This window comes from Populus nigra, chromosome 4 (assembly GCF_951802175.1).
Source record: "Populus nigra chromosome 4, ddPopNigr1.1, whole genome shotgun sequence".
Classification (NCBI taxonomy): domain Eukaryota; kingdom Viridiplantae; phylum Streptophyta; class Magnoliopsida; order Malpighiales; family Salicaceae; genus Populus; species Populus nigra.
Window position 1 is genome coordinate 15,380,755 of NC_084855.1, and position 13,023 is coordinate 15,393,777.

General features: G+C 31.0%; 1 protein-coding gene across 2 annotated transcripts; it reads right to left on the reverse strand.

Annotated features, from left to right (window-relative positions):
- Positions 1-7,624: 7,624 nt before the first annotated feature.
- On the reverse strand, positions 7,625-12,276 carry LOC133692261 (uncharacterized). 2 transcript variants are annotated; one of them, XM_062113076.1, is made up of 6 exons: positions 12,124-12,276; positions 11,354-11,673; positions 10,335-10,773; positions 9,651-9,949; positions 8,428-8,796; positions 7,625-8,080 (listed from the first exon to the last, which is right to left on the reverse strand). In XM_062113076.1, the coding sequence occupies exons 2-5, from the start codon at positions 11,654-11,656 to the stop codon at positions 8,452-8,454; spliced, it is 1,386 nt and encodes a 461-aa protein (XP_061969060.1). In that variant the 5' UTR covers positions 11,657-11,673; positions 12,124-12,276; the 3' UTR covers positions 7,625-8,080; positions 8,428-8,451. The 2 variants fall into 2 exon arrangements, with proteins under 2 accessions (XP_061969060.1, XP_061969061.1); XM_062113077.1 differs by having other exon boundaries at positions 11,354-11,634; positions 12,124-12,274.
- Between the last annotated feature and the right edge of the window lie 747 nt (positions 12,277-13,023).

Here is a 13,023-nt window from a genome sequence, read left to right on the forward strand (position 1 = left end):
TATCCCAACATTTTATCCAAAATACACAACCAAGCAAAAATAATAGCACAAAATCTGATTTTAAAGGGGTTGGGTTTAATACTTTGTGATCTCTTCAAGGGTATTTGCCCTGCATTTCAACCGGAATTTTTAAAGAATTTAAAATTATTTTTTATTTTAAATAAACTATTTTTATTTTTAAATTATTTTAATATATTAATATTAAAATAAAAAATATTATTTCAATATAATTATAAATACATTATACTTTGAAAATAATCATGTTAAGTATTTGTCACCATGTCAGGACAGCAGCGGGTGATTGCTGGTCAACCCTAAAACGTGTCAGGCTCACATTTCAAATTTTAAAAAATAGCAAAATTGTCAAACTTAGAAAATTAGCAAAATTGTCAAACTTAGAATGTCTGTGCACCACAGTTCATTACATTATATTACATTCATAGTTTTCGAACTAAGTTTGAGAATTAACTCAGCGTCATTTTAAAAAAAAATAAAAACAATTATTTAAAATTTAATGTCATATAAAAAAAATTTAATTTATATAGATGTACGTAGTTTATATATATTATAAGTAATAAAATTTCAAAAATTCTTTGTTTTATTTTACATTGAAAAGATATTATCTTTTTCTTTTAAGTTGAAGTATTTAAATAAAAAAAAATTTATTTCACGTTGAAAAAAACAAAAATTTTTTTTGTGAACATATAATAAATATATTAATAGGTTTATATCCCACATTAAAAAATAAAAGCTTTTTCTATTATTTATATAATAAATTTTGATATAAATTATTAACCAATATAAAGTTGGGTTGAGGAAGTAAAAAACTTTTAATTACCTTTTTTTTTATCCATCTTTTAACTAAAACCATAACTCTTTTGGTAACTGTGTTTTATTATTGTTGTTGTTGTTGTTGTTGTTATTGATCTCTTTATTTTTTAGGGATATGCTCCCAGAAAATATGTTAACTTGGCCATGCTATAAATGTTCATTGAATTAAATTACCAGTTTGGTTGAATAAAAAATGTCTATTCAACATGGCTATTCATTGATTTAATTTTTCAGTTTGTTAAAAAAATATTGGCATGATAAGATAAAAATGAAAAGAAAACAATGGGCGGGTCTCTGTTGGGTCACCTGAAGTACTAGTTGACCTAACGGGTTTTTTCCGGTCACTCGAAGTACAAGTTGACCTAATGGGTCATGTGAAATTCTTCGAGCCAATTACAGCCTAGATTTTAGCTTCTTCAAACTCGGTCAAGGCCTCGGGTCACCCGAGTCAACCAACATTGCCAAATTTTATAACTACGATTAATTATATTAAGTGGTTTTTGATAAAGATAAAAAAAAAAAAACAAAAGGAAAGGAAAGGAAAGAAAGAAAGGAAATGTAGAAGGGAAAGGAAAAGAAAAAACTAAAATGACTAAAATAAACCTGAAATCACCTTTCATTAAGTATTTAAAGTTAACTATTACCAGTTGAGCTACCACTTAATTATTGTTGGTTGAGCTCCAAGCATTTAATAGGAACACATGGTAACCCTCATAAATCATGATCATATGTTCTTATTAAAATTCAAAGAGAACTAGCCTAAACCACTGAGTCAACTAGTTTTTTGTTTTTAATAGGAAAAAAACTTTTTCTAATTATTTTATTAAGATAATAAGAATGGCACAATAAACACATATACACATAACACTAATCAACCTAACTTAGAAAACTAATTGTATATAAATATAAGAAAATTAATATAAAGAAATTAACTCTAAATCCTTATACATAAAATCAAAAAACCCAACACTCCCTTTTAAGTTGATGCATAAATGTCATACATGCTCAACTTATTTAAAAACTTTAAGAACTTTCACCTTTAAATTTGCTTTAGTGAGAATATTGATCAATTAATCCTCAAATTTGATCTTAGGCAACTTCATATTTTTTTTTTATCCAATTTCTCCTTAATAAATAATGTCTACCTCTACATGTTTTGTACATTCATGTTGAAATGAATTATGGTCAATATCACATGTTATTTTATTGTCATGATATAGTCAAATCAATTACCTTAATGGATAACCTAAATCCTGCAATAAAAGTTTTAATCATAATGTTTCACATAGTCTAAGAGTCATACCTCTGAATTCAGTTTCTGTATTTGAATAAGTAATAACATCTTGTTTCTTTCTTATCTATACAATAAGATTACTACCTACAAAGGTAAAGTAATCATAAATAGATCACATATCATCTACTACTCTAGCCTAGTAAGCATTAGTATATGCTTCTGTACTTAGACAATATGCATTTTTAATGAACAAAGTACCTTTTTTAGGTGTAACATTTAAATACCTAGAAATACACATAATTGCATTCATATGTTGCTCTTTCAAATAATACATAAACTAATTAACAATACCTATAAACTAATTAACAATACCTAATATATAAGCCAAATTTGGTTTCATTTGTGTTAAGGACATCCTTTAGTAGCCAGTATTTGATTGGACTCAACATATAACTTCAAACTTTCTACTACTTATGTATCAGTTGGCTGATATGCAGATTTACCAATCTCTTATAGAAGATCCAAGGTGTATTTTTTAGACATAAAGATTCATTTATGAGATCAAGACACTTTAATTTCAAGAAAATATTTCAAAAGACCTAAGTTTTTCATTTCAAATTTCTTAGACAAGTAATCTTATAGGGTCTTTTTTTCTACATGATAATTTCTTATAATCACCATATCATCATATTATATAATGAGTGATGTATTATTACCATGTTTATTTAGGAATAATGTGTTTTGAATTGATTTTGGCTAATAAAAATAACAACTAAAGATAATAAGACTTGAACAACTAAAACTGACAGTTACAATTATAAAGGGCGAGCTATACCAGTGATGCCACTTTATGGTAAAAAAACTATATCCTTTCATCTTCGTAGGTAAGTTAATATTTTTATATACAAAGAGATAAAAAGCTTTATGTAATTTATACATTCTAATTTTATTTTTAACCTTTAAACATAAAAACTAACTTAACCAACAGAAGGTCACGTAGACGTAGAGGGGGACTTTGTGTAGGCCACGAAACACCAAAACACAACTCAATTGGCCATGAAAAAACCTAACACATTAATTAAAGTTTTTTTTAGGACTTTATTAGTGGATTTGTCTTTGAGGAATTGAATGGAAATCTAGTTCATTTCTCATCGTATATTTTTTTTTTCTAAAATGTTTTCATGGTTGACAATATATAAACCTTAGGAGAAAGAGTGACTAATCTTCTATCATCCTTATCCACTCATATAGATCTACATCAACTTATTTAACATATAATAACACTTGTTGATGATGCTTTGGCCACTTTGAAGCAATTCAGAGCCATCACACTGCATATAACACCATCAGTGGTATCACTTGCCCAACCTATGTAACCTGTGTATAGATAACTTCATTTTTTAGAAAAGGACATGACAAAATGACGTACAAGAGAACAAGCAAGAACATTGCCACACCACCACCATACCAAAGAGTAGATCTCATCATCATAAAAAGGAAGTTCCATTTTCATGCCATGATCTCCACAAGTTAAGAGGCAAGACAATAATTAGCCATGACCATCTCCATCATTATCGTCCTCGTGTCTTTTTAGTGTCTCATTCAAATAGTCTTAAGTATAAAGCTCCATAATGAGAAGAAAACCAAGTATCATATTCACCATTATACCAAGATGTATTATCACTTATCTTTCAAAGGTTTTTATTGCTCCAAAAATAATTTTGAACAATTATAATGGAGTCATTAACCCTAGAGACCACGTGTAGAACGTTAGAAGCAGTCTGAAGTTGGTGATATAGGATAACAAGGCGATGTGAAAGATTCTTCAAACCATATTTTATGGGTTTACTCAAGCTTGTTACCATAGTTTACAACTATGATTTATACTTTATTTTTTCTAATTTGTGCAGCAAGCTTATTGCTTATTTTAGTATGAGCATTCCTACCAAAAAGAGTTTAACTAAACTATTCACCATTACTCAGGAAGAAAGGAAAAGTACGAAAGCTTACCTGAAAAGGTTCAACAAAAAGACAAAAAAATATATATATCATAACCTAGTTTTGGGTTCCCCCAAAATTATTATTTTTTATACAAAAACAAAAAAGGTTGAAAAAACAAATAGAGGAAGATAAGCGACTTGATTAGTAAGGACAAGCTAAAGAGAGATCTACATACATAAACGAGGGATGGAAAGACCAAGCTGAATATTTGACAATATTGTGAACTCAATTGCACCATTGAATGACCTAAATGTGAAAAACAATGCAAATCCAAGATTAATTTAAATGAATATTGGATAAAATTACATAAAAATTAAGTCTGAGGACTTAATTAGATTTTTTATAGACTGATTTGATTTAATCACGGGTCTAATTAAAGGTTTAATTAAGTTCTTAAAATAACTTAGGCCGAAATTAAAAGAATTAATTATGTGCAATAACTTTATTAGAGTTTTAATGGGTCAATTTAATTTTATTAAGGACTTAATTTGTGAAAATTTAAGTTTAGAAGCTTAATTTGGGCTTAATTGAGAAAAATAAAAATTTTAAAGAACCACATTTAATTTTTACAAGCTTAATTGAATGATATCAAGGATGAAATTGCAAGACAATCAAAGTTTAAAAGTCAATTAAGGGTCAAATTGAAGAATTTCATAACCAATGACTAAAGTGTAAAAGACGCATAAAATCAAAGATTAAAATCATTCAAAATCATGGGTTAATTTGAAAAAAAATAAAAGTTTGATGGTTGCTAGGAGTCAAATTGAACAAATTGAAAACTAAGGACCAATTAAAAAAAATGCTCAAATCAGAAGATTTAAATCAAAGTTTCAGGGGTGCGATTGCAAAGATTAAGAAATTTCAAGGTCAATTGAGGGGTCATATGATGAAATTGAAACAACATATACCAAATTGGAGTCTGCAGGCTCCCAATTAAAAAACCCTAATTTTTAAGGTTTAAGTAAATGACATGTCACTTTAATGAGGAGTGGAGTTCAATAAAAACACCCCTTCCCTTTCTATTTTATCTTTTAAATTGCTGCTCATAATGATTGTTATGTATCATTTAAAGTCATTTGTTAGTTTAAAAGCCATGATTTTTGTTTTGAAATGTTTAAACATGCTTTGAATATGACTTGTATATGCTCAAATATTGTTTAATTGCTTTATTTTGACGTGTTAGAATATGATAATGGAATGGAATATGATAATGCATAATATTATTTTGCATGTTTAAATGTTTAGTTAATTATTTTTAAAGTCATGACAAGATGTGTTAAGTATTGAAGTTGTTGTGGTTTAGATTGTTTTAGGGTAGCTTGATGGGTTTATTGAAGTTGTAAGCATATTGTTTGAGCTTCAGGACAATGAAATTAATCAATGGAACAATGTTTATATATAGGAGAGACGTATTTTTAGCTTCTTGTCAGTATATGGTATTACTTGTTGTTTTACCATTGATTTTTTATTTCTTGTTTTTTTTTATAGTTCAAACAAGTTGTTTTGAACATGATTAAGCTTTGAATACTAGGTTTAAGTTGCTTTATGGACTCTTTTTACATCTTTTCTAGGTTTAAAGCATTTCTGGGTTTTCTAGGTTTCTAGGTTGATGTTCATTTATTGAACATTGCTTTAGGTCCCTGTTTCCCATGTCTTTTTGGTCGATTGATAATTCTTACACACGCGTACAATCTTTTTGATCATTAATCTATGGTTTTAATGGTTTAAACACACTAAAATTATGGTTTTTAATCTTCAGCTCTGTCATTTTATTTTTTTGCATAAAATCAATTAATCGTAATGATCAAATGTTTAGTGTGATGATCCAACTCCAAGATTTTGATTAAATGATGCTTTCATATGTTTTTATGTCTTTAATTTGATGTAATCTAATCTAAAATCAAGTTCATGTTTCTAGGTTTAATCGTTGTGTTCTTCGTAATTTTAGCAAGATTGAAACAAAAAACCTTGTTTGGTTTTCATCTCTTTGTTTATGTTGTTGGGTCATGTTCTTTTAGCTTAGGCCTTAGGTCAGGAAGCTCGGCTACATGGGTTGGGCTAAGTTTATTTTTAATAAGGCAATGTTTGAGTGGTTTAAAATTTTAAAAAAATAATGCATAATATTATCTTTAAAGGTGAATTTGCCAAATATAGTTTTAAAATATTTTTTAGGCCTCTGATTTTTAATTTAAGGCATATTTAGCAAATACACTATTGATTTTCTAGTAATATTTTTTTTGTTTGCCAAACAAACTTAAAATAATTTTCAAAAATTCTAAAAAAATTCAAGGAATACTTAAATTTAGTCCTCTTGTTTTTAATTTTAATTTTTTTGCAAATAACAAAACTGTATTATGTTTCACAAAATTGATAACTAACTTGAGGTAATTTTTTAAGGTCATGATAATCCATAGACAACAATATAAAACAAATTATCAAACTAAATTATCAATCAACACAATGTGAAATAATAAAATTAAAAAAAAAAAGCTTTGAGATATTTTTTTAAGACCATAAAAACCAGAAAAAAAAAACACTAATCAAATTCAATCATTAATCAAAGGAAAGTGGAAAGATTAAATTAAAAAAAAATACACAATCAAATTAAAAAAATAATAATAAAGGACAAAAAGAATTCAGAAGCCACATTGAAACACACTGAGGCCTCTTAAATTTTTTTTTATTATTTATTTTTCGTTTGCATTTTTCTAAAAGGTGAAATCTTGTTTCCATGGATAGTTTATTTTTTTTAATTTTTTTCTTTTTTAAAAAAGAATACACTTTCCTTCCGATACAAGTCGCCTGCACTCGGGTGATCCAACATTCCAAAATCGTTCCATTAAGTCTTTCCTGGTTATGATCTTAAAGTCATCAGAAGGTAAAAAAAAAACCAAACGAGGGACTCCAGCAAAGGTTTATTGGAAAAGTTGGAAATGGAGCTCCTCATTCAACCCCTAATGGCTGCATTTACCCCATAAAAATTCTATGCATGCTTTAAAGAAAAAAAAAAGTTTCAGGGTTTTCCATGTTTACTAAAAAAAAATAAAAATGGAGAGCATTAGCTTGTTTATTATGTGAGGCAGAGATTAAAGAAACACAAGGGTGAAAATAAGCAAATGGGAAAAATACAAATCAATAAATAAGAGAGGCAAGGAAGCAAAGAAAATGAAGAAAATCCGGCAGAAAAGAAGAGAAGAAAAAAAAAAGAAAAGGACGAAGAATCCACCTTGCATGCTAGTTCGCCTATCCGTACATGGCATAGGTATATATAGCCTAACCTAGTGAAGCCCTACTGATTTAGAGTGTTTGGTAGTGTAGTTGTGGATGTTTTTTAAATAATTTTTCATGTCAAAATACATGCCAATATTTTTTTTTATTTTTAAAAATCATTTTTAACATCAGCACATCAAAACGATCCAAAACATACAAACCATATTAAATTTCAGTAAAAAAAAATTCAAATTTTTTGAGAACACAGCCGCAGCCGCGTTCCCAATCGTTCCCTCAATCATGAAGTGAATTATCACAGAAAAGTTAAGATCAGACAAGGATGCCAAATCATCGAAATTTTACTGCGTTCATTTCCATTTTTATAGCATGGGATATAGAAAAAAAATTGTGACAGAAACATAGATAAATGTTCTTTCTATCTACTTAAAGAAATACAATACTGCCTTGGCACGTACTGCAAATGTGAAACGCTATTGCATGTAACAGCAAACTACAGTACTCTGAGTTGAAAAATCTGCCAAAAATGCAGTTGATTGATGCCAATTTGAGCCGTTCAGAAGTTGGCAAACCTCGAACATTTCCAGACCTACCTAAGAAAATGATTGCCACATCCCACCAATAGATATTGGGCCGCTAAATTGAAATTGAAGCAATTCTACTGGCATGCTAAGAGTGCATCAGATGACTCAGATCATTCCCCTCTCCAGGCCAACAGGATAGCTGACAAACTTACCTAGTTCTGGGCCACCACTGTGCATTACTCCTACGACCATGATCTGGACCCTGAAAAATTTTGTATTCAAACTTTAAACTAGAGCAGGATAAGCATAACAAAATTTGCATATACCCACAAAACAATCCTAGCATCTCCTACCCCTGCCCAACCAAAGACCTGCTAAATGTTAAAAAGCTGCTTGCCTCAGAACGTTATGCACCAATGATTTAAGTTAGTGAAACACTGAAGCTTTAGAACATCATTTCCAACCATAGCCCAAGAGCTACATCGTTTCAACGTAAACTTCCCAGAAATGTTGGTAAAAAGGAGATTGCAAACATAGAAAGATTTAGAGGTAGAAAAGAAAAAAGGGAATCTACTTTCCATAACTTAATTAAAGAGTGAGTCAACTCACCAAACTCAGTTCCAGCACACCAATTTAGTATCGATTGTATGCTTTCCCAAAAGCCTCGCGCCTCGGATGTTGGAACTCACCATATGTATCATGAGGTCTTGAAGAATAATTTTCCATGTTATTTGAGTATCTGGGCCTTGAATCCATGGTTAAACTGGTTCCAGCATAATGAGGAGTGGCTGAAGAAGCATCATATTCAGAATAAGAGTGCTGTTTATATCCACCAAAACCAGACACAGAAGTTGGCTGCCGAGGCTGTTGCTGACGCATTTGGGCATCCTGTTGAAGAAACTCCTCCCACTGTCTTGTGTGTGCGCTTCTTAGAATAGCTAATTTCTGCATGTAATTCTCTCCAATTTCCCTGATAGTCTAAAATCCACAGGACCAAACAAAGATCAGAATTCCCTGACAGTATAGCAAGCGAGGAGTAGATTTAGAATGACACTTTCGTTTTGCACAAACAATGAAGACCACAACACAGCAAATTCATTAGAAAAAATAAAATTTCATATTTGAAAACACCCTCGAACTTAATAGAACATTTCATCTTCTCAATTCAAATAAATGATGGAGAATCAAGAAAGACATCTGGAATATTTTTACAACATTAGCATTCCTAAATAATTAAATTATAATTTCCATGGTTGTCCGTCTCTATTCCCCATCAATAAACCTCATTACCTTCTCTAACATAATTCCAGTACAAGATAAAGAAAGAGAAGAAGATGGCTATGAACAGACAAGATTCATTTCGTTCATTTAATGATTAAGGATTTCACCACAAAGCACAAAAATGAAGATGCTATGATCTTTGACACGGTATTCATACAGTCTGTATGCAGGAACCTTCTATAAAATTATTTCTGAAATTATGGCTTTAGAGCCATATGATTAGCATGAGACTTTTTAAATAATTTTGTGAAGGTTAAGTTGTTTTGCTTGGTTTCAAGATTAAAGAATCCTTGCCATTATATTACTGTTCCTTGCTGTTTCTACTGATTTCTTCCCACCCTATATCAATTATCCATATACAAGATTCAACCACAAGAAGCAAACAGTTAAGAGAGATACCACATAAAACAAATAACCAAAGATCGAACAGCTAGTCTCCTGATTTAATTACACACGTGTTCTGAGACCAAAATAATGTTTAACAAATGAAACATGAATCAGCTAGTTACAATTTAAAAACATTTAGAGAAATATTGAGATAGTTTTAATACCTCACGATGCTTGTAATTTTCATCATCTTCTTCCTTGTCACAAATTCTAGCAAGTTCCATTGCCTCTCTCTTGTGCTCTAGCTCTAGTTCTTCTAACGTCTGAGGGAAAGTAGAGTATTCAAATCGATGGCCTGATTGCAAATCAGACCCCCGCGTCTCAGTATCCCATCCTGTAGTTCTAAAACCAGCTGTGCTATGACTATGACCATCATGTGAACCATACGAGTTGCCAGCATAAAGGGGACGTGCAGGAGATTTAGAATGGCTTGAGTGACTTCTACCTCCATCATTACCATAAGCTTCATCAAATGAAGAGTACGTTAAGCACTGGATTCGAGATGGTAGCTTTAATAAGACATGCTATCTAGTATTCACATAGTGAACCATCCCTTGCAAACAAGTCCGAATTTGCTTTCAGTAAATAATTTCGTTTTGGAGACAATCCAATGATTTCAGACCCACCAATGAATGATACTTCAGAATCGTACACATAATTCTTGAAGATAAGAACTTACCTCTTGCTGCAAACACATGATAAGCAATACATCACATCATTAAGAACTCAAAATTTAGGGAAACAATTTCTTCAAATGTACGTGTAAACTTTCAGAGGCCTAACAAACTATGAACATGGGATTACCAGTTTTCTATGGATGCCGAAAACATATCCTATGCTGTCCCTACCTTGTGGAGAACCCCTTGAGAATTTATGCAGAGCCCCACGATGGTCTTCCATAATCTTATCTTGTCTGCCAAACCTCTGATGATATTGCGATGTATCATGTGGGTGACCTCTTTGGGAATCAGAGCGTCGCAACCGTGAACCAACAGGACTTCTCTCAGGGGACCTAGATCTACTCTTGTGAGAACTAGAAGAGCCCTTCTGATCACCCTCCCCCTTGATTACCTTGTGCACAGCATCAACACCTTTTGCCAAGATTAACCTATCCTTTCCACTAACAATTATAAATTTCTCCTCCATTTTGATTTTGCAACCGTTGTCCTTCTCAATCCTCTGTATCACTTTCTCAGTAAATAGAGCTTTTATATGCTTGTCTCTTGCTGCAACCCTTTCAAAGAAATCTTGAGACTTGCGATTTGCCCCAAGAGTTGAGGGGCATCCCTTTACAAGAACCAGATATATGGCACGACATTCAATCCCAGATCAAAGAAATAAAAAAAAAAAAAATACAACCAACTCAGCCTCTGACATTGGATAGTGCAAGTAAAAAAGAACAGAATAACCAAATGGCAATCCTCTTCATGTGCATGTGAATTGGTGTTATTCAAGCAGTAAACTTATGCTGTGCCCCAAAAGTAAACACTGAAGTGAAGCATAAATCAAATTGGTATGATTAGTTAGAAGTCAAGAGCATCCAACAACAGTTAATCTAAAAACATTATTCAGTTTAGGCACCAAGTTCAATTCTCAAGCATGTCCAAGCTCGTTTCCTGGACAAAAACACAAGCTGTCATGTAAATATGGCATAAAGGCAAAATAGATTCAAAGGTAGAGCCACTAGAGCATATACAAAACCATAGTTTCCTTATGGTTATTGCAGGTTCCATCCCATTAGAAATCACAAATAAATGACTTGTTTTATACATAAAAGAGAGAATTCAAAAATAAATGTGCACTTTGAATGCAATGCACTCATTTAAAAAATTCACCAACTTGTTTTCCAAGAAGCAGAGCGCAATACCTGAGTAAAATGACCTGATTCTCCACATATTTTACAAATCATTTCTTCCTCTTTCCTCTTCTTCCAATTCCGCTCTGTAGCCTTTGATTTAGCTTCCCAAAACTTAGCTTCTCGGCTCGTAAAATCAGTTGGGACAGCATTTGGGTCAGGAGTTTCCTCTTCCTCATCAGAGTCCACATGGGATCTTTTATTTACCTTTTCCCTATCATGTGCATTACTGACAGTAGAAATCGGAGGACCAGTATACTCCTTGTAAATTTCACTAAAATCATCATCAATATCTGGATTCGGCCGTGTTGCCATTCCAAAAAAAACTCAACCTAGTCAAAAAACAATGATACACCTCATCACAAATAAAAACAAAAACCCTAACCAACCAGTTAACAGGAAACTTATTCAAGAACAGCTGAAGCTGCTTTTTACATGACTAACAAATTTCACAGTAATTTTAAACTTGTTCATATATTCGACTGCTGTAGTGTATTAACACCTGGTTCTTGAATGCCAAGTGGAAGTGATTAGACAGAAATTTTTGTGTCAGTATAATTACATGTGATGCAGTTAGGGAAGTAAAAATAACCTAAATCCAAAATAACAAGCAGGTTTATCTTTTTTATTGTGAATTCAAAACTTGTGTTCGATGAGGGGAAAAAAAACTCAAAGTAAATGAGACCTTGAAGCAAACTGCAATTTTTTTTTCTTTCAGATTTCTACTATCGATTTTAAGAAAAGTAAGCAAATCGGAGACGAAGAAGGTGAAAAACATTTACCTGAGCGGCGTGCGGGAGATAGAGAGAGTGAAGCCACTGCGTTGGCCGCCGATGAGCAGAGAAGGAAAATACTAGGGCTACTGGGCTGGGTTAGTTTTGGTTTTCCACACCCTCTGTTGGCTGGGAAGGGATCGTTTTTATGATTTGCATTTTATTTCTCTTTTGCCCCTGATGTTCTCATAATTTCGGATGCACGGTAGGGGGGCTTCTGACATGGCATGCTTCTCTCTTTGGAGACCTCATGAGAAAATTTCCCTCATTTGATTCAAATTAAATGCTGTTGGTTATTGATTTGGCATTGATTATAATGATATGAATGTTGTTTTTTAAAATGTTTTTTATTTATAAATATATTAAAATAATATTTTTTTTATTTTTTGAAATTTATGTTTAATATTAGTATATTAAAATAATTTAAAATTATATAAAAATTAATTTAAAATATTTTTTAAATATAAAACCAAACACTTCCTAAATATATAAGAATTTGATGACATTCATAGTCTTTTTCTATCCACTGTCTGATTATTTTAAAAATTTTAAAATCTTGGACTGTCTTTTTATATTTTTCATAGGCTAAAATTATATATATATATATATATATATATATATATATATATATAAAAGATGAATTCGTTAAAGACTGAAACTGTTACATATTAAAAAAAATACATTATAAATTATTAGCTAGACTTGGTTTGTCATATTATTCATAAATCAGAAAAATAAATAAAAGACACGAATAAAATATAATATAAGGTGTTCATTTAACATGATTTTTTTATATAATTTATGGATAATATAATAAATTAAATATACCTAACAATTTTGCATTCACAGGAGTAGGTTTAATTAGGGATGGACAAAATTCATTATACATTCTTTAACAAAAATAAAATT